The sequence below is a fragment of the Plectropomus leopardus genome, chromosome 18, assembly GCF_008729295.1.
Source record: "Plectropomus leopardus isolate mb chromosome 18, YSFRI_Pleo_2.0, whole genome shotgun sequence".
In the NCBI taxonomy this organism is placed as follows: domain Eukaryota; kingdom Metazoa; phylum Chordata; class Actinopteri; order Perciformes; family Serranidae; genus Plectropomus; species Plectropomus leopardus.
In genome coordinates, this window is record NC_056480.1 from 2780604 (window position 1) to 2803250 (window position 22647).

At 37.6% G+C, this 22647-nt stretch overlaps 1 protein-coding gene across 1 annotated transcript in view; it reads right to left on the reverse strand.

Moving 5' to 3' along the window:
• Positions 1-5198: 5198 nt before the first annotated feature.
• The window catches only part of nudcd1 (NudC domain containing 1), a 46127-nt gene continuing 28678 nt past the window's right edge, over positions 5199-22647 (reverse strand). Inside the window, exons 8-10 of the mRNA XM_042506864.1 lie at positions 22403-22528; positions 10536-10695; positions 5199-5738 (exon numbers count right to left, since the gene is read on the reverse strand). Of these exons, the coding sequence (XP_042362798.1) occupies positions 5449-5738; positions 10536-10695; positions 22403-22528 (576 nt within the window). The 3' untranslated portion in view covers positions 5199-5448. The remainder of the gene's footprint in view (positions 5739-10535; positions 10696-22402; positions 22529-22647) is intronic.

The following is a 22647-nucleotide window of genomic DNA, read 5'->3' on the forward strand; positions in this document are numbered from 1 at the left end:
CTTCATTTATATGGAATAGAGAGAGCTATTATTCACTTTTCTATACACATGATTTTAAACGATCATCCACATTAGTGTTTCTGTATTCAGCAGCTGACCATGAACAACAATACAGTTAATCTTCTGCTTCTTCCACCATTACTGCAGTCACTTTCAAATCAGCATAATCACCCCATTAATCATCTTATTCACTATTTTGCTGTCAAACTATACATCATTTCAGTTAAAGAAATGCCTGCACAAGCTGAAAGACACTATTCACAAACACGGAGAAAGATGAAAGATGTTTAGATGCCACAACATCCAGCTCCCTTCTACCTGTTTTCATTTCATGGGTGTTAAGTCAAGGCGATCAGCTCTACACGCTGTGCAGACACACACATCACCAAGGCTAAATTCTGTAACAATACAGCCATACACCAATACACAACCAAGCAACAACTACACACTGGAGCAGAATTCACACCACACACTCACCTTTTTCTAACCCGACACACACACGCAAACCCGACACGTGCACACTTGTGTGTCGCTGTACAACTGGATCAACACAAGTTTTCTTGTTCAGTGTTCAAATTCTATTGAAAACATGGAGAAAAAGGAAAAGTGCATCTTGTCAAGACATGACCCCCAAAATTTGCAAAAACAATATTAAAAGCTATGTGAAGAATGACCTGAAAGAGAGAAAATTGTAAAAATAAAAATAAATAAATAAATAAAGAGGTCTGCCTATATATTTAATATACTTATACACTTAAATACAGAAATATATTTATATATTATTTTGGCTCTTTTTTTTAAGGTAATTTCTTGCAAAGTTGCACGATTTATTCTTGTGTTCTTGAAGCTTGGAGATTAGCAATTATTTTAATTATTCTGTAAACCTGGGAACCCTTTTTGACATAATTTCACAACACATTTATTTAGTATCATCACACTTTTTAAAAATTATTTTACAGAATTATTTTAATTTCTAATACATTTTTCAGGTAATTTCCTTGCTTTTTTGTTGTTTGTTTTTGTTGCTTTATGGGTTGTTGTTTTGGTTTTTTTTTAACTTTGCCATGTTTTTTGTTTGTATGTTTCCTCTGGGTTTTAAGGCAATTTTCTTGTACTTTTGACTAATCTCTTGTTTATTTCTAGGTCATTTAATCTTAAATTGCTTATTGCCTTCTGCCCATGTTTTGAAGGAAATAAAGTCAATTAGTCCAAATTTAAAAACGCTAATAAAGTATCTATCTATCTAAAGTGTATATAAAGCATGTAGAGAATACCCCTAATTACATATTTACTATACACTATATCTACAATGTATATATATATATATATATATATATATATATATATATATATACACTGTAATTTTGTGTAATTGTAGTCTTGTGCCTTATTTTCATTTCCTTTGCCTTATATTCCTGATGTGATATAACAACACATGGTAAAATAAAGGAATAAAAGCTATATCAACTGATTTCCTGTTTTTGTGTTGTTAATCTGATTTGTTGAGACGTACTGAAGAATGAGCTAACTGATTACTGCAGTCAGACTGTAGTATGTTACTCTGCCAACACACTGACTGCATTGCAAAATGCAGAATATGGATCCACTTGAATCTGCTCGGCAAACTGATAGATGATGACGTTGTTTCTATGTTGACTTCTGCAATAAGCAGTGTAGGTTTTAAAATATGCAACAAACGTGCATAAATCTCCATCGGTCAGGCTCTTACTATAATTAACAAATTCATAGATCTAATGGATAAAATTTAATCAGCTTCATTAAAGCTGTATTTTCACTTTGAATGTCATACTCACATGGTTGCCTGAGTCAGCACTGCGTAATCAATATTTTCATTATTTCATTATGATTCATGCTTTAGTCAAAGCACTATAATATCTGACACCGTATAAGTGAATGTGTACCTGTATTAAATGCTGTTATTGAAAACACTGGTGGTGAAAGAGGAGCTGGCTACATGTCGTTGTTGTCTCAGGAAACTAGATTGTAATTTGGAGCTGGATCAGTTTCCTGACCCTGCAGCCAATAAAACTCACTCACAGAGGACGATTACATTTTTTTAAAAAAAAAAGGTGACTGTCAATCTTGGAAATGCTCTTTTAATAAAATCCTCAAAAAGGGTGTGCGGTGTTTACCTGAACACAGTAATATAGAGGTTTGGGAAATGCGGCCGGCGAGCGGTAACTATCTTGCATTACTCAGTTCTCTGCGGTCAGATGGCTTGATAAAGTGTTTTTTTGTCTTTGAGTCTGAGTAAAGACAGAGGACGTCCTCAGAGACATTAGTGGCTCTGACAGGCCATATTCAAGTACTCTGGGGATGCTGGTATAGCTAATAAAAACAAGCGGTGCCGTCTAATTCAATTGCACACCGATAATTCAATAAAAAAGTGAGTAAAAGTGGATTTTCCTGAGCAAAACAATGACGGAGAAAAGAGAAAAGGGTAATAGCCCAAGGCCTGTAGTGTGGCTTATCTGAGGAAAAACAAATCGCCTCAGAAACTGGCGGCACTCGGGGGAGCTGAGGACACAAATTGCAGAAAATTGCTCCTCCTGATGAAGACTATCGAATTGTGAAGCCAAACTGCTTTTCACACTGATGCGCTACCCCCCTGTTGTTCCAGTCCACACAACATGAGCAATTTCAAGCTTGATCAATAAATTGGTAAGAGCACTTCTGCTATAATTTCTGAATATGTGCAAGTTTCACCAAAAGCAAGCACTGACTGGCTGGATGATGTTTATTGTCGCCTCCAGTCAAACATGAAAAGACACATATATACTGTAGATCTATTTCTCGCCGGAGTCGGAGGTGATGTTGTGTGTTAGCCTCTTGCTTTTTGAAAAACCTTCATCTCTAACTCTCCTGTCTCTCTCGCCTTTTTCTCTTGTGTTGCAATCAAAGGAAACATAAAATAAGAGGAAGTGGACCGCCTTTTTGAAGAAAAAAGTCCATTAGTGTTTCTCTTGAATCTTTTCGTTTCCAGTTGGTCGATCGCATGAGTGGGCTTCTTCTGGGTTTCTTAAAATGGAAAGAAGACAATGTCTCTGCTGAACAAGCAGGGCAGAAATGTTTGTTTACCAGCAGGATTTGGCACAAAGACGAGAATAAATGTAGCCAATGCAAACTGCAGCTCTTAGTGTGTTTAGTGCTGGAGGAAAAGTCCAAAAGTTTCTAATATAAACTCTTCTCCATTTTCAGCCCCGTGTTTCTAAAAAGCAAATGGACACTCCTTTAGCCTTTTAATAACTGACCATATTAGCCTTATTTTTTTCAAAAACATGACAAGGCAAGAAATGACCCAAAAGTTTGAAAAATGGAGTAAAAAGTGACATGACATGTAAAAAGAAAAAATAAAACAAGACAAACAAGATAAAGTCCTTAAAAAAAAAAGTATCATAGTGTAAAATAAATTTAAATATGTGATTTTTTTTTTTTTTTTTTTTTCCCTTACCTTTAAAAAAAAAACAACATAAAAATCTGCAACTACTAAATTCTAGCAATTTTTGGAAGTGGCTCTTTGCCTTTTTTTCCCATTTTGCTAAAAGAAATCGCATCAATTTGCTCAGGTTTTAAAGGTTTAAACACTTGTGAAAGGCATCTAAATGCACCACAAGAAAAAAAAACAAATTGAAAATATTATGATTCTGCAACATAATTTAAAAAATGTAATTATGATATTTAGAAATATAGTTTTTCCCTTGCTTTTTTAAAATTAATATTTTCAAAATCTATAGATTTCTTATGAAGGTTGGAACATTTCTTACCATGTTGCTCATTGCCTCTTTATCCCATGTTATTGAAAGAAATCACACCTATTTGTTCAGGGTTCAAAGGTTTAAATCTTGTGAAAGGCCTCTGAAAGCAGCACAAGTGAAGTGGTGGACTCCAGTTTTCAAAGAGTTAATAGGTCAGAGAAAAAATGCATCTGCAGTATTTATAACATGCTCCTAGCATGTATGAGAAGTGCAGCATTTCTATTTCAACCTTCACAACCACCAAATAAATAAATAAAAATAAAAACTTGTAAGCAGACGTGATTGAATTTCAGAGGGATTTTCAGGCTTCACGTCCGTCCGATCTGTCCAAGATTGATGCGAATGCAACAGGAGTCGCAGCGATGTGTGAAACATGCTTATGGAAATTTATGGAAATGACTGTTCCCTTCTTTCATACTTCTGCAGTAATGATTGCAGAATGAGCCATGGAGAGGGATTTCCTCAGCACCCTCCTCCCCGCCGACCATCTGACAAAATACTACAACCAACCATCAGTGACACAGACCGCCATCAGCAAAGCAGTCATTCATTACAGGAGCGGTATGGGACACTACGGACTGGGAAGACAAGATGGAGAAGGCAACAGTGCAGAAGACAACAGCGCAGAAGACAAGCGAGAAATCAAGAAAAAAGTGCTGGGGTTTCGGTAATAGTTATTAATAGTTTCATTTGGATTAAAACAAATATTTGCAATGAAAGAACAAAAGTGTGTATGTACACTGTTAGCTAGCTAATCACCGTTGTCACTGCTCTCATAAGGTGTTTTATTGATTTATTTATTTAACCCCTTCTCAAGATAGACCTGTTTCAGACAACGTACTTTAAAACAATATTTAAATTTTTTTAAAAATAATAATTATTATCCCATCATGCCGGGATTAAAAAGCTTTTTGTATAAAACAAAACTATCTCGTAAGCATTGAACTGTACCAGCTTCAGCCATGCTGCGATATCCAGGTTAAATGGTCAATTTTTCTTAAATTTGCAGTTCCACTTGTCCCGTCTGTGTGACACAAATTCAAGACGCTTTTGGTAAATTATTTTTAAAAATGTTACCAATCATTTTGTGATTTCACATTGCAACATCAGAGAAAAATATCTCTGAGGTTTGGTTTAACACATTTAATAACAAATAAGGCTTATTTTTTAAATGAAAGAATTCAATGACTTAAAAGACTTTTTAAGGATCTGCAGGAACCTCGGCTCACAGCTCTTTTAAGAGGAATGTATAAATGATTGGATTGACATTTATAGCATTATAAATGTCTATAATAAAGTTGTGAGTATAACATTTACAACATTTATATTCATGAAACATCCAGTCTCATCAAATATGATTCATTTGCCATTTCTTGAATAAAAGCATTTAAAGATTTGATGAATATTAAATTATTTTCTTAATGAATCTCCTGGAAACATTCAGCTCTGATACACTTTTATTATTATAATTTGTTTTTCAGAACATGGTTTCCTACATTTTGACATTTCCCAACACAAAAGACGTGTGGGAGGTGAAACACGAGGATCAAATGACAAAATTCAGAACAGACAGACGAATCACGTTAACACATCAGGACCTTTTTAAGAGATCAGTGTGGAATGATGGCGCTCTGAGGGGGAAATGAGATAAAAATCCCAAAGAGTCCCAAATCTAATTATTATTGACCTTTAAAACAAAGAGGTTACTGGAGGTCAGGATGTACAGTCTCTCATTGGTCGCTCTGAAGCCCAGGATTGGTTTATCGGAGTCCAGGCTGGCCACCTGTTGCTTGGCAACCTGTCCCACCTGGCGGCCCTGCTTCCTGTTGAAGAGGACGGTCTCCACCGGCGTAGGCTGTCGGTAGATGAACGCTCGGCGGAGACACTCGCACAGAGAGGCGTAGGAGAAGTTTGGAGCACAGGTCGCAAACTTTTTATCCCGTTTGGACGCCTGGACGTAACCTGCGGAAACAGAGCGGTACGATCAGAGACGTGCAGAGAGGACCTTTAACCTGTTCACACACACACACTGTTACACACATCCACAATGAGAAGCTGTAGCAGAGTTACAACGCAGGTTCACTAGAGCAGTTTGGCCTAAAGATGTTGATTCTCACATTTTCTACAAAACAAATAGTCCTGTAACAGATACCAGATCGTGTGGAGAAGAAATCTGCCGTACTAGCCCTCACTATAAACATTAAGCTAAGACGTTAAATAAAGTAAATCCAACATTTGTGTAGTTTGTCTAACACTCACATACTTACACTCTCTCCTGTCAGGCTCTTGGACGTGATCAATCTTGGCCATTAGATAGCTGATTCTGTCTCTGGGTTGTTGCTGCAGAAATTATGTCGTAGAGATGCTTTCCACTTGTTTTCACTGGTGAATTTGTTTCCTCCGGGGCAGTAAAACGCAACGCAAAACGCCAGAAGCTCCAGTTCATTAAACTGGGCTTCTTTAAACACTTTTACACCTGACTGACTCTGAAAGAGACACTTTAAAGCTACGGCAAGTAACTTTTGAACAACCTCTTTATTATTTTTTTAGAACATAGTCAGCATTGTGATATAAAGCATTATACTGCAGGTTTTACAGCAGGTAACTTTTAAGTAACTTTAATGTCCTCCTCAGCTCAGCTGTAATGTTCGCTAGCTCAGGGGTGCTAGATTTTTTAATGATTTTAGGGGTTTTTTTGGCATTTTGAGCACCACAGGCTGAGTGCCATCTATTTATATTATATTGGAGAGAAGGCAAATCGCTACAGCTGGTTCTCCAACACAAAAAGAGTCTTCACAAGATAATCTCAAAGTTTAGATCCCAACAGTACAATAAGTCATTCGGTACCGGGCCCACACTTTGAATTAGGAATACAATAACATAATGCAATGAAGTATACATTTCCTACTTTAATAAAAAAAGTTTTACATGTATCAATAAATTGTTAGTTATGTAGAAGAAAGTCTATTTGGAGATTTTAATAGTGATCCTGGCACAAGATTAAGCCTTAAACGTAACTGTTTCCCTGTTTAATATCACTGTCATACCAAAGTTGACAGTCGGCAGCATATGACATTTAAGTCATCATGTGTCAGAGTTCAAAGGTCAGCTAACAGGCGTCCATTAAAATTAGCAAGTCAGTTAATGGCTAAAGGGCGTTCATGTTCACCGTTTAGCCGTTAAGCGAGACTTCAGAGTCTTTTGTCAGTGTGCGTTACGCCACCGTTACGGTGAGGATGTCACTATGCATGTGTGTGCATGTTAATGTTTTTTCTCACTGACTGCCTTAAACTTAAAGGTACGCTGCTTATAATCTATAAGCAAGGTAAATAAAAGTAATTTGCTTATCACCAGTGGTTCTGGACTTTTGGCCTTGAATAGAAATCAGATTCAGATCTTTGAATATTAAGTTTGAGAACCGCTGATCTAGATTGATAAATAGAATAACCCCTAAACTTCAATCATTTGCCATCAGCGAACTACAACAGAAGGTCACTTCACGCCACAACAAGAGACGGGACAAGAGACCTGATGTAGGTGACCTGAGCTTTTGTCGGATGGAGGTCTTAACCGCTGCAGAAAAACAAATTATCTTTTGCTCCTCAAATCTGATTAGCCTCTTCCTGCGTGCTGAGATTTCCCATCTGACAGCAGGGTTTCAATAACACTACTGATGCTCAACTTTGTCATTTAGACTAATAAGACTAATTCTACAAAATAATGTCACCTAGTAGAGCCCCGACCATCACAGTCAACACCAAACCCAGCATTACGCCACAGAGCATTAAAAATGCTGTTATTATCTTTGTTAACACACACCCACTCATGTGTCGGGGTAAACTATTATAGTGACAATACAGGTCTTTGTATTGCACCTCATCAAGGCTGATTTTGGTGCTCTAACACACATTTTCCTCTGAGCCTCACTGAGATAATATCTGAAGACCTCACCGGGGATCCATCTCAGATTGGATAATGTATTCCAAACAAATGTGCAGATTGAGAAAACTGGTAAAACTCTGCGGTATTAAAAAAAAAAAAAGATGTCACACTTGTCAAAGTAGCAAATTGAGATAAAACTTGTTGCAGGTGGCGCCATAGAGGAGACATAGACGAGTAAATAAATCAAATGAAGATGCAGATTGAAATAGACTCTAGAAATGGGAACACTGGCGGATGGACTGAGTATTTCATTCGGAGTTGAATTAAAACAACAGTCCGCACACATCAGTCAGTGGCTGACCCAAAAGGCACAATATCATCCAGTTAAGTTTTATCACCCAGACCTCTTTGGATGGTTTATTAGCAAAGCAGAAGAGAGATCTGTTAATGATTCAGTTTCCATATATTCCTTTTTGTGTCCTTGTGGGCTACGACAAGTGTCGTGAACTCCCTCTTGTCGTTAACTGCAGTTTTATTGCTGCCATTTAACACGTTCTGTCGCCTCCCCAATGCAGCACTAGAGGCGCAGCAGCATGACAGCGGATGTAAACAAAGTTAATAGCTGTAAAAATGAATTATTCAACTCAAGGTTGTCATGATTCATCAAAAATGGAAATGAGGGGAGACCTCCGCTGAGACGGCTGCTTTCATCTTCAAACCACTCCCACATACTGCCACTAATGTCACATTTCACATGACTTAAAGGGGCGCTGCAGGCGTTTTCATTAGCATGCGTTCTCATATTAGTAATAAGTGTTTTACAAGCTCGTGCACAAGGATTTCTTCTCTTATTTAAAAGGGACCATGTACAGTTTAAAACATAAATATTACCATTTTGATGCACTACACCAGATTATAGCGTAGAGCTAATATTCAACTGTAGTCACTCAGCAGGGCAAAACAAATTTAAGGTTGTATTAGAAGAAGAGAAGGATGGATGAAGGATGCACAATGCTCTCCGTTCTCAGAACATGTTCTTATTGTTACAGAGTTTGGCAAAACAGCCTTTATGTATGCAGCTCCATATATGTAAAACCTGATGCAGAAGTACTTAAAAGTTTCACTCTTTGGTTCCTAAAGGTAATTTCAAAGCGCTGCTGCAGGAATTTTGCACGTTATCATTTATATGCCAATGCCAGGGTGTATTTACATTGATCTTATTTTGTGTTTATGGTTCATTTACAGCATGTATTGCTTGTTTTGGAGTTGCATATTTTGATTTTGTATTGTTCTCTGTTGTCTGTAACTTGCATCGTTGCCTGTCTTGGCTAGGACTTTCTTGAAAAAGAGATTTTTAATCTTAAAAATAATTTCTGGTAAAATAAAGTTAAGATTAAAAAAATAAATAAATCTATGTGATGCTGCAGAAGACAATTTTACCCGTCAGAGTCCTGATTAAGACTCTCACGGGTCAGAGCTTTTGTGGCATCACACAGCAATGAAATGATAATGTCAGGGACTGTCACTCTGGAGGGCTGAAACAATTCCTCAAGAAATTCGAGTAACTTGAATACATAAAATCACTGATGCATAGTTTAGTCCATATAACTTAACACAGCGCAATGTGTTTCACACAGATTATTACTGCAGCACAATTTGTTTCTGTTATTGACAGGATAAAAAGGACAGTGCAGATTGCAAAATTAAGTCAGAGAGAGAAAATAGCAAAGAGTGAAGAGAGGAGACAGGCCAGAGGAAAGTGCCCAAAGTCTGGGATCATTTCAAGCTAAAACAAAACTAAAAATCTGTACAGTGTGTCTATTAAAAACCACATTGCCACTAAAGCACAATGTCAAGGCTAAAGCATCTCAACAGAAAACATCCAGAGCAGACCCGATACATGTAACACTAATGATACTATTTCACATAAATCATTATGACTGCTGGTAAATATGAATGCTTATAAAGTATGTAAGTTAATTATGACCAGACATGCTGATATTAAACCAGCTCTGTGCCATCTGACGAGCAGGTAGCTCTGGGCAACACGGAGGGAAGCCAAACAGCGTTCATCTGCACAAACTGAACACACCGACTGTGGCGTCAGACAGGTGGCGGAAATTTACCAAAGATAAATCGGTACGGTGGCTGTTGGGCTCTTAGAAATTGACTGAAGTATTTTAAATTCTGTGGTTATTTGTTTGAGCAAAAATTGTGCTACCTTAGTGACATAATCACAGAAAATAAAACACTGCCAATTAATTTAAGCCTGAGCTTCGGTTATCATTAAACACACACACAAGCAAATTATCAGGGGGTGTAAGTAACAACTGGAGCCTAAGTATTGTATGCAATTTAAGCAAAATAAATGTTTATTTCTATATTTCTTATGAGTGATATAAATGCTGATAAATCCCAGATGCCATTTATTGGCTTTATTTTTTGTGTGCTAAAAGCCAAGGTACACTTATCAGCAGCAGATTAAGCTGTAGTAGACTTTTCTTTAATTATTATGTATTTGTTCAGCTTAGTCCCTTATCAGGGAGAATACCAACTAACAAGAGAACACCAACCTCTGGCCTCCAACAGGTGGTTCAGAGATCCTCCTTTTAAATAAAATGTTGTTTTTATATCAGTCTATTAAGCTGCGAAACCAAAATAGGTGTGCTGCCATGTTTTTAGCTGATAATGTGTTGAGGTGATCAGGACTTTTAATGTCTGCATTAATACACGAAGAAGGGCCTTAACTAAAGTGACATAGTGGAACTTGTTTCAGGGCTTAAACACAGCGCTGTTACATCTAGATGGAGTGAAGCAGGAGTACACGCAGCTTTTTCAAAGTGTATGAGTTTTTTGTTTTTTGGTTGAAAGTCTTACCCAGGGCGTTGAAGGTGGCGATGTGCTCCCACATGTTGCTGGGTTGGTCGGGACGAGGCTGCCACACCAGAGCGTCCACGTCGTGTCTGAGGCAGAAACACGGCATTTCAGACGGGTTCACGTCCACGGTGAACAGGTACTGATGGCTGCCCAGATTCACCTGGAGAAAGACAGAGAGGAATTTATAAAAATCCAAATTAGGGAATATTTTTAATTTTTAATGGCTGTGAAGGAATGATTTTATGACGGGACCTGCTGTACTCAGCTATGCGGTGCACACCTGGATCAATTTTCTCTTCTATTTCTATACTTTTTTTTTGCTTGTTTGCCGTTTCTTTTCTTCCTTATATCTTTTTTAAAATTTCCTTCATTTCCCTCTTATTTCTTTCTTCCTTCCTTTCCTTGTCTTTTGTTTTCTTTCCCCCTTTGTTCGTTCCTTTCCTACTTCCTTCTTCTTTCCTTTCTTCCTGTCTTTCTTTATTTCTGATTTCCTTTCTTTCCTTTTTACTTCCCGTCTTTCCATCTTCCTTCCTTTCGTCCTGCTCCATTTCTTTTCTCACTTATTCATTTCTTATTAATTTTTTTCCTTCCCCCTTTAATCTCTTCCTCTTCGTTTATTCTTTCCGTCATTTCCTCCTCATTTCTTTCTTTCTCTCTTCCTTTCCTTCTCCCTTCGTTTTTTTCTTTCATTCTTTCTTCCTTCATTCCGTCCCTCCTCCCCTCTTCGTTTTTTCTGCTCTTCTAACCCCTTTTCTTTTCCTTATTCCTTAACATCCCTTCTTCAATCTTTCCTTCCTTTCCTCCTTTTACCTCTTCTTTCGTTTCTTTTCCCCTCCTTCTGTCTTTCAGTGTGACGTGCCTCTCTCTCCCTGAGTGTGAACAGCAACATTTGTCAATTTCTCTTATGTCTGTTGATTGATAAAAAGAAACTCATTGAAAAAACCCATTTCTGTACACGTGGTTACCAGTATCATTAAACTGAGAGATTTCAGTTTCTGTTTGCAGCAGATCTCCTTCTTGGATTTCAGTGCTGCCATTAGGAGTGAAAACTGAGCAGTTTGTGATAACAGCCATAAAAGTCTGTGTGTATTTGCTCCACATTCACTCCGCTCTGATGGATGTGCTCGACGATCGGTCTGAATCTATTCTAGTCTGACTCTATTTGTTTTGGAGAGAAAATGACCGCCGCCGTGACTTAATCACTCCTTGACATCTGACTGTTCACACCGATCCCTCACTCGAAGTCAACCCACATCCTGAGAACTGCCAACACATCTGCAAGGCTGTCAGGCAGCGCTGTCCTCCCCGTCTCAATACACACTTGACAGGCATTGAAAATTCAGCACAAACCAGCATATATGTTGGTGGTTGATGGTTGAGCGTAATGACAAGTCTTTTAGCAGGCCATCACTCCTCCACTCTAAAACTCATTTTCTTGCCACTTATGTTTCCACTTTGCGCTGCAGACGTTCGCTCAGCTTGAGTTGACTGACAATGACGCCAAAGACGGACCCGGTCATGATTTGTGAACAATAAAATATAAAAACAAAGAATAAGTACACAGTTTACTCATATATGAAGATGTATCCGTCATGGAGGGCAAAGTAAACATTTGTTTCATGAACTCAAACCACCCTGAGAGTGTTTTCAATGAGTACTTTCTCCTCTCTGCACAGAGGAAAGATGATCAATCAGTGAAATCAGCTTATGTAAAAATGATGTAAATACAGTGCGCCCTTCGTGCCACACAGCTGCCAAACTGAGCATCAACATGGCAGTGCGCCAAGATTTTGAGATCTAACTTTTCAAATCATCACCATCAACATCCGCCAATAAAATGGATATGCAATGTGTTTCAGTTGCATAGGACAAAAACTTTCAGTATAAAAAACGAGCGAGGTGTAGCCCGTGCACTGTGTCCTAACTGAATGCAAGCGTCAGACCACTGAGCCGCATCACTTTACGTCATGTGTTCTCTGTCCACACAGCATCCGTTAAACTGTGATCGAATACTGAAACTACGTTTTTTTGACCGTTGGATGGTAAAAAATGAATAAATAAATTGTAAGACAAATTTTGCTGTTTGCTGAAATTCTAGACTTTGTATAAGCAGTTGCGATGGAAACTACACACAAGCTAACGCCGGGTTCACACTGGTAGCGGTAGCGCTGCAAAAGCTCTGATTTTCTGTGGTGCGCTGCACACTTCCTTTTAGCACCCATGTTACCCATTTGGCTGTTCACATAAGACACGCTGTCGATGGATCCCAATCTGCAGCAACACTTTCAGCGTCTGGTCTATTTTTTCTGCAAGCTGCAAGCAAATTTGGCAAAAGACTCACTGATTATCTATCATGAACAATATAAAGGATATATTAGATATGATATGAATAATGATGCCCTGGATTTGACAGTTGCGTCTAAACAGAGAGCGAGAGGGACAAGCAGACACACACATAGACACAGAAGCAAGCAGAGACAGAGGAAAAAGAAAAGAAAAGAGCAGGCGAGTAAAATCACTTGCTGACCGGCGTGAAGAATTGGGCCTCTGGTATGAATGACCAGGCGACTGCTGATGGACAACTGTACAACAATTTAATTATTAAGGCACTTCCGTGTCAAGTGTGGACATGGTGAAAATGAGACAGGAAGTTGAGCTTAGCCATTAAAATCCTCGCTCCATCTGTTTCATTGTGGTCTGAGTCATCTTACTATGCTGCACATACCTATAGTTACCACAGTTGTTTCTCCTCAGCTAATACTTCCCCACACTAAAACATTGATTTTACATTTTCAAGAAGAAAAGCTGTAAGGAATTTAAATTTTAGACTTTGTTTTTATCTGTGGGTGGCACATCCTCCCTGATCCAGCACTGAAACACTGAAAATAGAAACACTGAACATGCTGAAAGCTAAGCATACATGTAGACCAATTTTTTTTTTATGCTCACATTTCTCAGTTTTTTCACAAATAAAACTGTATATCATCAGAATCATATAAAGATGCTATTATCATGTAAAACCTCCACACATAGTGGCTTTAAAAATGCATGCACCACCATACATGCTTATTCTGGGAATCTCCAGTGACATTTTAAAACAAAAACAAACAAAACCCCTAACATCGTTTTTCATCCCAAAAGAAGTCTGATACCAGGAAGATAGGAGAAGACACCAATAAAAAACTGTGGTTTAATAACCGTCCTCAACGCAAAGAAATGATACAATCTTATAGATAATCTCTCATACTTTCAGAAAATGTAGTTATATCTCTGTCAAAAACTCACACCTGAAACATAAGAATATTCTTAGCTGTAACTCAGAGATGCTGACGCTGGCTGAGAGTCGATATATTCTCAGGTAATACTTTTTTGTTTGATAAAGATCTTTGGGAGCTGGAAACTCTCTGCCACCTTTATTAAGAATAACATTAGCCAGAAAAATAAATCAAAGTCTCAGACAAACTTATTTTGTTTTCCTTCTCCAAGTCATAGTTTTTCGAAGGCACTGAGTAAGCACTGTTATATGATTCACATATTTCTCTAGCTGTATGCCTTCCCTGGGTCTTTGAAAATGAAACAATTTCTTCTGATACATTGCAGCTTGTTAATGGTTCGAAAAAAGGAAGAATCCAATCAGGAGGCTTTTATCTCATCATTTTACAGCAAACCTTTTAAACAGCCTATAGCCTGCTCTCTGTGAGGTTCAGGTCTTTCCTTACAATCAAGAGCATTCAGAAGAATCAAAACCGCTATAAAAAAAAGTTAATCTGAGCCAAACTAACAAGACAAACATAAAAGAAACGTCTCTTCTATTCTGCTTCAGGTTTTTTGTAACAAAGCCATCATTGAATGAGGAGGATTTATCTGCCAGCAGCAGAACAAAACGTCGGATTAAACTCCTGAATCCAGATTCTAAATTCCTGCTAATTCCTGTGTTACCTGTTAAAACGAGATACGCTATTCAAAATAGAGAGCGATAAAAAACATGAAAGGCATGCTCAGTTCTTTGGGAGCACGGGATTTTTATTACCAGCAAAAACCCTCTCAGTTGTTCTCCTCTATGCTGCAAGAATGTTAAATGTTTTTAAAGCATTTACAAAGCAGACGCAGAGCCGGGTGAACATGTTTGCCATTCGCTAGGTCTGCTTTAAACTTTGTGGTAAAACACAAAGTTTGCTCTGGTGTATAAAAATGACTTTCTGCAGAGCAACTCGATTTGTAAGAAATTAAAGAATAATGTTTTAGTGTACCTGCTATACAAGTCTCCTATCAGGAAAACACATTTTGTTAACTGGGATAACGTCTAAAGCTGTAACTTCAATGGAAAAGTTTTCAAGTCTTCATCATTTTTATATTAATATTTTAAAATAGATCCCTGATCTAAAGTATGTGTTAATAAACTGTTCAGACCTAACCCGACCTGAAAACTTCCGACTTTTATCAGGACTGAGGACTGAGACAAAGACAGAGAGACAGAAGGTGTGAGGTGGACAATTGCATGCCTAACACCTGGGCTTCACTGCATGTGGAGGACATGCATCACTACATCACTGAACGGCTGCTGCTTGCACTCTTGCAGTGGTTCACACTGACTGTTGTTGCTGCGGTGCTACTGCAGACCTGCCTGCTGCTATGTAACTACTGTATTTACCCGATTAAAAGCTGATATTCCACCTATTTATGGAGCCGTGCAAGCCACTGCATTGTCAAAAACATGGTCATGCAAATATTTCAAAATAAAAAGCCTTGTGTTAACAAACGAAGGGATTTTGTCCACAAAGACATTGTCAGAGGGCTTTTATTTTGAAATAATAACAGAAAAGGTTGAGTTTAGGTGTAAATATTTATATTTTTCATGTCTATGACAGATATAGTCACTAAAACTGTAATAAAAGGTGGTATGAAGTCATCAAAACACCATTTTCACTGTCTATTTTTGCGCGTCAAGCAGTAAAAATCAATTAGACTCCGTTTCTCTAGATGTGCCGCAGCTGAGCAGCAGCCGAGCTGCGGCTGAGCAGCACTGCTAAACTGTCAACACAGGTATCTCTTTAAGGTTAGTAGTATTGGTACCGGTATTATAAAAGTAATCCTCATTCAAACACATGCCACAGCCTTCCTCATCGTAGAGTTGAACTGTCATTCAATTCTGTGGCAACAAGATGTGAATGAAAACTCCAGAAACAAGTTAAACCTTGTGTTGAGATTCACTGAATAATGCTATATTGTTTAGCTGCATGACTGACAAAAACAATATGAAGCACTACAATTGGACTCTGTATATGTGAGTACTCACAATAAATTACATGTCCTCAGCCTGAGAAAAAAAGCTTTTAGTGGAAATCCTTTTCTTTTTTATCAAAGGGTTTTATCGGCTTCGTAGGAAGAGGACAGGAAGTGAGGGGTTGGCATTATGAAGGCAGGAGCTAATGCATGTGTACACAGAGGCCAGATGTCTGTAATAACAGCTGAAATGCCAACTATCTGTCATCATTGCTTCCATCATGTTCTTGGAAGGCTGCCGCTCACTCGCCTCCTTTTCGCCTTTACAGCGAAGGGACAGATTGTTGTTTATTTAGACTCTTTGCTGCCCGAGACGCTGAACTTTGTATTCTGTTTGACTGTAAAGACACTAGTTGAATCAAACAACAATCAGACATGATGACCTTTGATATTAGTCTGGTATGAGATAGTAAATATATTATATTAGTCCCATAGGATATCACTTTTAATAAAGTCTTGAATATAAAAGAAAGAGACCAGATTTTAAAAAAAAAGGTATAATTAAGTGTTTTCCACAAAAACCGAGTATATTCACTGTGTTTGGCTACGTTGCTCTGCTATTGTAAGATGCTGATTGGCTTGTGGCGTCACACCTGTCCTTGTTGACAGTGCCAACATCATGAAAGAGACACGTTTCACACTATGATTTTATCTTCACACACTGGAATCAAATGTGTACGCTCAGCAGCACCACGTCGTCATCCAGGCTTATTCAAACAAACAGTGGGCTCCCAAAAAAGTGCTAAAAAGATCTTTGTTGTAAGCATTGTGTCAATTACTATAACTGTCACCACAGTAGAGGATAAGAACATGGAGAGAGTTATGGATTTTTGCTTTGAATATCTCACCAGTCTCCAACCATGACATAAGCTCTTTGAAGCTGTACCTAAGCACAGTTTTATTCTAAGTTAAATGCTGACCTTGGCATGCTAACATACTCAGAATTACAGTGTTCTTTCAAAAAAAATGGGAAAAAAGGCAATGAGTAACTCAGCAAGACATGTCCCACAAATTGCAAGAAATTAGTAGATTTAGAAAATTATTATTTTTTAAATGCTAGGAAAAAAATTCCCACAGATCTTTATTTCTAATTGTCATAATTATATATTTAAAATTATTTTAACACAAATATTTTATTAACTTTTTAATCATGTTATTTTCCTGTTGTTTTTTATTTTTTATTCGTTATTATTATTATTTTAAGTTTCCTGTTATTTTATTTATTTACCAATTTTTTAGGTAATTTTTTTTTTGTTTTTGTTTTTTTTTTTAATTTCTTCTTATGTTGCTCATCGCCTTCTTCCCATGTATTTCAAAGAAATCAAGCCAGGTTTCAACGGGTTAAAGGGACAGTTTACTCAAAAATCCAGCATATACTCCAACAAACAATTATTATTATGTTAACTCTCTGTTGTCAACAAGCGTGTGAGGGTGTACTGAGGCACAGCTGACATAGTTGTTGAGATTTTACAGACTAAAGTGGTGAACCAATTGACAGACATTTACATCTCTAGATCAACGCTAGTGGAGCAAAAAATATTTAAAGAATATGCACATGTGCAACACACGCATTTGCTAACTAACATCACTTTAAACAAACGATTATGAGTTACAATGGCGTTATCATTAATCATAGGAAACTGTAGGTCTTAAAAGTTTCCTAAATCTTTGAAAAAAGCTGTGAAAGCCAAAGCCAGTAAATACAGATAGCAGATGTACAGATACACTCCATTGTAAAAAGGTATTACAGATATGGACGGGATATGACTCACAGACTCCCTCGGGGGAACACACATAAAAACCATTCATCGTCTTTTCAGCTGGGATCGGAACCAAACAGAAAAACATCGACAAAAGGTGCCAAATTAAAAGGCGGTGCCACAATTTTAAGCTGAAAGGTTTTATAAAAAAGGTCAGCGTATGTCCTCGTGGGCCGGTGAGCAACCAAAGCATTAAGGCGGATACAATGAGGGACGGAAGTGGAGAATAGGAAGGTAAGGCTCCCTGGATGAGATGAGGATAAAATGGCAAGCCTCCACACACATACACCTGTACACACTCACATGGTCACACACATGTGGAAGACGCAGACCCAACTGGCTGATGGTGTGATTACAATCCACCTTGTTTAAGCCAGCAGCTTGCGTGGCTGCACACTTTGCAGAGTAAATGGAGACAGAAACATTAGCAGCCCTGTATTCACTGTACATTATATTCAATATTCATCATTAGCCTTTCATTACACAGTGAAAAGGTTTATTTCTGATTGTCACTAGAGTTTTTGTGATGGGGAATTCTGAACCATAAACACAGAAATTATTTTGTGCAATAAAACCGAGGAGCAGCGGTGACAGACATTCACTAATGTCCACAAATGAATAGAGCTTTTGCAAACAGCCACATATCTGCTTTGGAAAAGGACAGGCATTCACTTATGCTCATTATTCTGTATTTCTATAATACAGAGGCACAGTTATTACAGCTGCATTAAAAATCCTTACGTCGTCACAGAGTATTTTAATTTGACATTTTATGTAAAAAGCAAAAAACAGCAACATTTTTTTTACACTAAAGAACTGTTAATAAATCCATGTTTTCCTAAACAACCGTGAGTCTGGTTTCTCCAACTAAAAAAGATCACCTTGTCTTCACAACATGTCACATGTGTTTTTCACCTTGGGACAAATAATGGCAAGGTCAGTTTTTCCTTATACATTATGGACACAGCTATGAGACAGGCTCCCATCCTCCTCAACAACTGCTTTTTTTAGCAAAAAAAAAAAAATCCCCATGCTTTGAGATGAAAAACGACAAGGCTGAGATTTTAGTGTGCAGCTCGCCACATTAAATGTTTGTAAATCTCCTTCATACCTCAGCTTCTCCTGAAAGCTGCTGCTGTACAAACTAATGTGTCTTACTCAGCTCACCTGTATACCCTTTGTTCAGTAATGGAAAAGATAAGTCCCTTATCTGCTACCTTGAGACGGTCCATTCTGAAAATCACACAAAAGGACATTCAAACTAGACAATATCCAAAAAGCCCCTGTTTTTTCTTCAGATGTGTTTTTTAACAGTCTGTCAGTCTGTCCACCACTTTGATCCAGACTGAAATATCTCAACAACTATTATATTAAATGGATTGCCACAAACTTGCAGTATTTATATTCATGATGTCCAGGGGATATATGCTACTGAATTGGAGATCCTATGACTTTTTATCTGGCAACAACATGAGATTTACATTTATGGTTTAAGTGAAATGTCTTAACAATTACCAGATGGCTTTCTTTTAAACTTGGTACAGACATTAATGTTCCCCTGAGGGTGAATTATAAAACATATGGTGATCCTTTAACTTAACACCTAGCTCCATCATCTGATCAAAATCTTATGACAAAATCTCAATTAATAAATCACCCCTTCAGAGTCAGTTAAGTGTTATGCTATCTTAAACACCTTAAAAACATTCCCATCAGCCTCAGGAGTGTTTTGTTTTTAGTGCTAAATCTTGAAAATAATACCATGCTTACACATTAAGGTATGATTGTAAACATACTAGCTAAAAATCATCAATCATCATAGCTTATATTATATAAACAAAAATCAAAACCACAGTTTTTCCTATTATCTGTGGTGCAGTTCATCATTCTATGTTGTTTTGGTGCGAGTTGTCGAGTGTTTGAGATATCAGCTGCAGACATGTCTGACTTTTTTCAAACAAAGTTAAACTAAAGGACACTAAGCTTGTAGTGCTTAAAGCATTAAAAATACATATCTGAATTCTCAAAAGCAATGTCTCTTTCCAGAAATCACAACCTGGTTACTCAGCCAATTGATATTTGTGACAACATTGATTTGACAGATTACAATTTTTCGTAAAAACATATGTTAGGCTCATAAAGCACATTGTGAAACTGATCAAATCAGAGGTTTACACTATTTTTGAAGTGTGAAAAAACTATAGTTGAAGCCTCTCAACTTTTTAAAAATGTCTCTGAGTGATTAACAGTTCCACCAATGACTGATCTCTCAATTTACCTCATAAAATAGTTTCTGGTGTGGACTACTTAATAGTATACAAAGTAATCCCAACTATATACCAAAGTAAAATGCTGCTTACACATTAACGTATCAGTATTAACAATCTAATGTCATATATACTAATTTATTAGTTACAGGGGCTATTTTCTGGAGAACAAGTACTTTTTCAAATTAAAGCACATTTAGCTAAAAAGAAATCTGTATTTTATTATACTACCTTTTCACTTAAGATAGTCCACAGACCTTGTTGTGAGCAGTTTAATGTATTTCTATTTTTTGTCCACTAAACTATCCCCGCCAACTTTTTCACAGCACAGAAGGAAGCGTGCATCTACTCATGGATGAGAGGCTCATGCTTGTGACAGCAAAAGATGTGGCTGAGCTGTAACATTAGCTCGCTCAGTGGTAATAGGTGAGCTCACAGTAGATATGCGCTACCTTCTGCGTGGTAATACTGTTGGCAGGTGACCGATACCAGCAGATAAATGTCAACACGTCCATGCCTGTCTCTGCACAAAAGCAAAGATATGTGACTCAGCTGTGACCTGCACGAAAATAACAAAACCTGGAAACAACAACACAAAATAAAACGACATCAAACTGGTGGCAACAGAAACTGCGTCAGCACAGGACCCAGAATCTGGTGCTACACCCCTGCATATTGCTATATTTAATATTTACCTGGTACTGGTATATTTTTTATCTTAGATTTTATTGTTTTGTCTTATTTGAGCATGAGCAACAGAGTATACACTTAATTCTCTTATCAACATTTTACTGACTTATTTATGAAATTGTACTTTTGAACTTGCACCCTTACCGTTTAATTTATTCTATAATGTTCCTAATTTTGGTTATGTCATAAGGAAGCAGGGGAAGGGCTGCATGGGTTTCGGACATCTTATTTTATTTTGTAAACCTTTTAATCCTGGGAAGCACTTTGTGCTTAAGCTTGAGAAGTGCTATATAAATAAAGATTTATTTTTTAAAATCTTTTGTAGCGATTTGTTCTTTTATTTTTGAGCTAAATCATTCTCTCGTCAAAAACGTTTCATTGAACTGCTGACCCTGTGTTTAATTACATATGGTTGATAAAGTGAGGGCCCTTTCACATCTGCTTTGTTTCGCTCTGAAGTTTTGGACTTGGACCATGGAACGAGCCAAAACGCCAAACCTTTGTCTGACAAAAAGAGGTGGTCAGGATCAAACTGAACTATGGTTCGGTTCATTTCAGGTGTGAAAATATTTTTTGGATGGTTCGGACTTTTGGCCAAATCACAGGAAGTTTTGGCTGGCCAGCTTCAAGTGAAAATCAGACTGTAGCCACTCAGTGTGTAGTGAGTGTTTTTGTGTGTGTGTGTGTGTGTGTGTGTGTGTGTGTGTGTGTGTGTGTGTGTGTGTGTGTGTGGTTTTGCAACAGAGGAAGTGGCGGTGAGTCACTCAGAGCCGACAGGTGTTGGCGATTGGAGCAGAGAAGAAATATGGAATAGAGTTGTCAGGTGGTGGTACATGTACAGAGTAGTTGTTAGTTTTACCATCAATAATGTAACTATGTAATGCAACAAGAGCATGCAACAGAGTATTTCTACACTGTACTATTGCTGCTTTCACTTCAGTAAAAGATCTAAATGGGTGATGATAAAAGGATGTAGGCATGTCATGTACAGATCTAGCTGCAGTGTGTAATTAATAAGGGTTGATAGATTATTGGCTTGGATGATTACTGGGGCCATATTTGGCATTTTGCCAATTATCTGTATTGGAGTTTCATTTTAATGACTGCCGATTAAATTTACTAATTTAAAAGTACAAAGAAAGTGTCAGCATGGGATAAACTTTTATTTTGTAAAACCTTAGGGGGGCATTTTTATTTATAATTTTTTTAATTTAAATTTTCACTTGACTTGCTGTATATAATGTTGAAAGTTTTAATAAACATTTGCAAAAGGGATTTACACAAAGTTTTGTAATATTCCAAATTCTAAATATTGACAAAGATTTTCATTTTTATTGTAAATGCATATCTGTTCCAAATATTGATTATTGATCTCATTAACTATTAATAATCAGTATAGTTATTGGCCCTGGAAAAACAGTATTGGTTAACCCCTAGAAATTAAAACAACCCGGATCAAATGTATATCATGTAAAAACAATGCAAACTTCGGTTTGAACTGAAGTGACATGTTGAACCCTAACGAATACATTCTCATTTTAAAAATAAATGTCAGCTTTAACAGTTCAGCTTCTTAATATTCGAGTCACAAGGAGGGATGATGGAAATGGAGTGGGTGGGCCTGTTTCTTCTTTAAAGGGCCTTTGTGGAGCTCTTTGGTCAAGTGGCTTGTTAAAGGACAAGGCCGGCGCTGGCTCGCTCACTGGGAGCAGAGCTGAATAAAACATGCTCTTATAAAGGCAGCGAGAATCAGGTAGCCAACAGCGAATTTGAGGGAAATGATGATGGAAGGAGCGGACAGAAATGACTGAAGGCTTAAAGGATGGGAGCATCAGAGTGTTTGGTGAAGGCGAGAGGTGTTACTCACCACCTGAGTGGGCTTAAGTGATTCTGCATCAAAGTGTGTGAGGCTGGAGCTGTCTTCTGGGAACCCATCGCAGTCCTCCAGCTCCTGAGAGTTACAAGGAGGCTTGTCCCTGTCAGGGTTTCCATTCTGGATTTTATAAAAAAAAGAAGAGGAACAGGAAAACAAGACAGAGGCGGTTACACTTGTTTTGCATTTATTAACATGTAAAAGGTTTGATTTGCATTGAGGGCCTCAAGTGGTCCCAG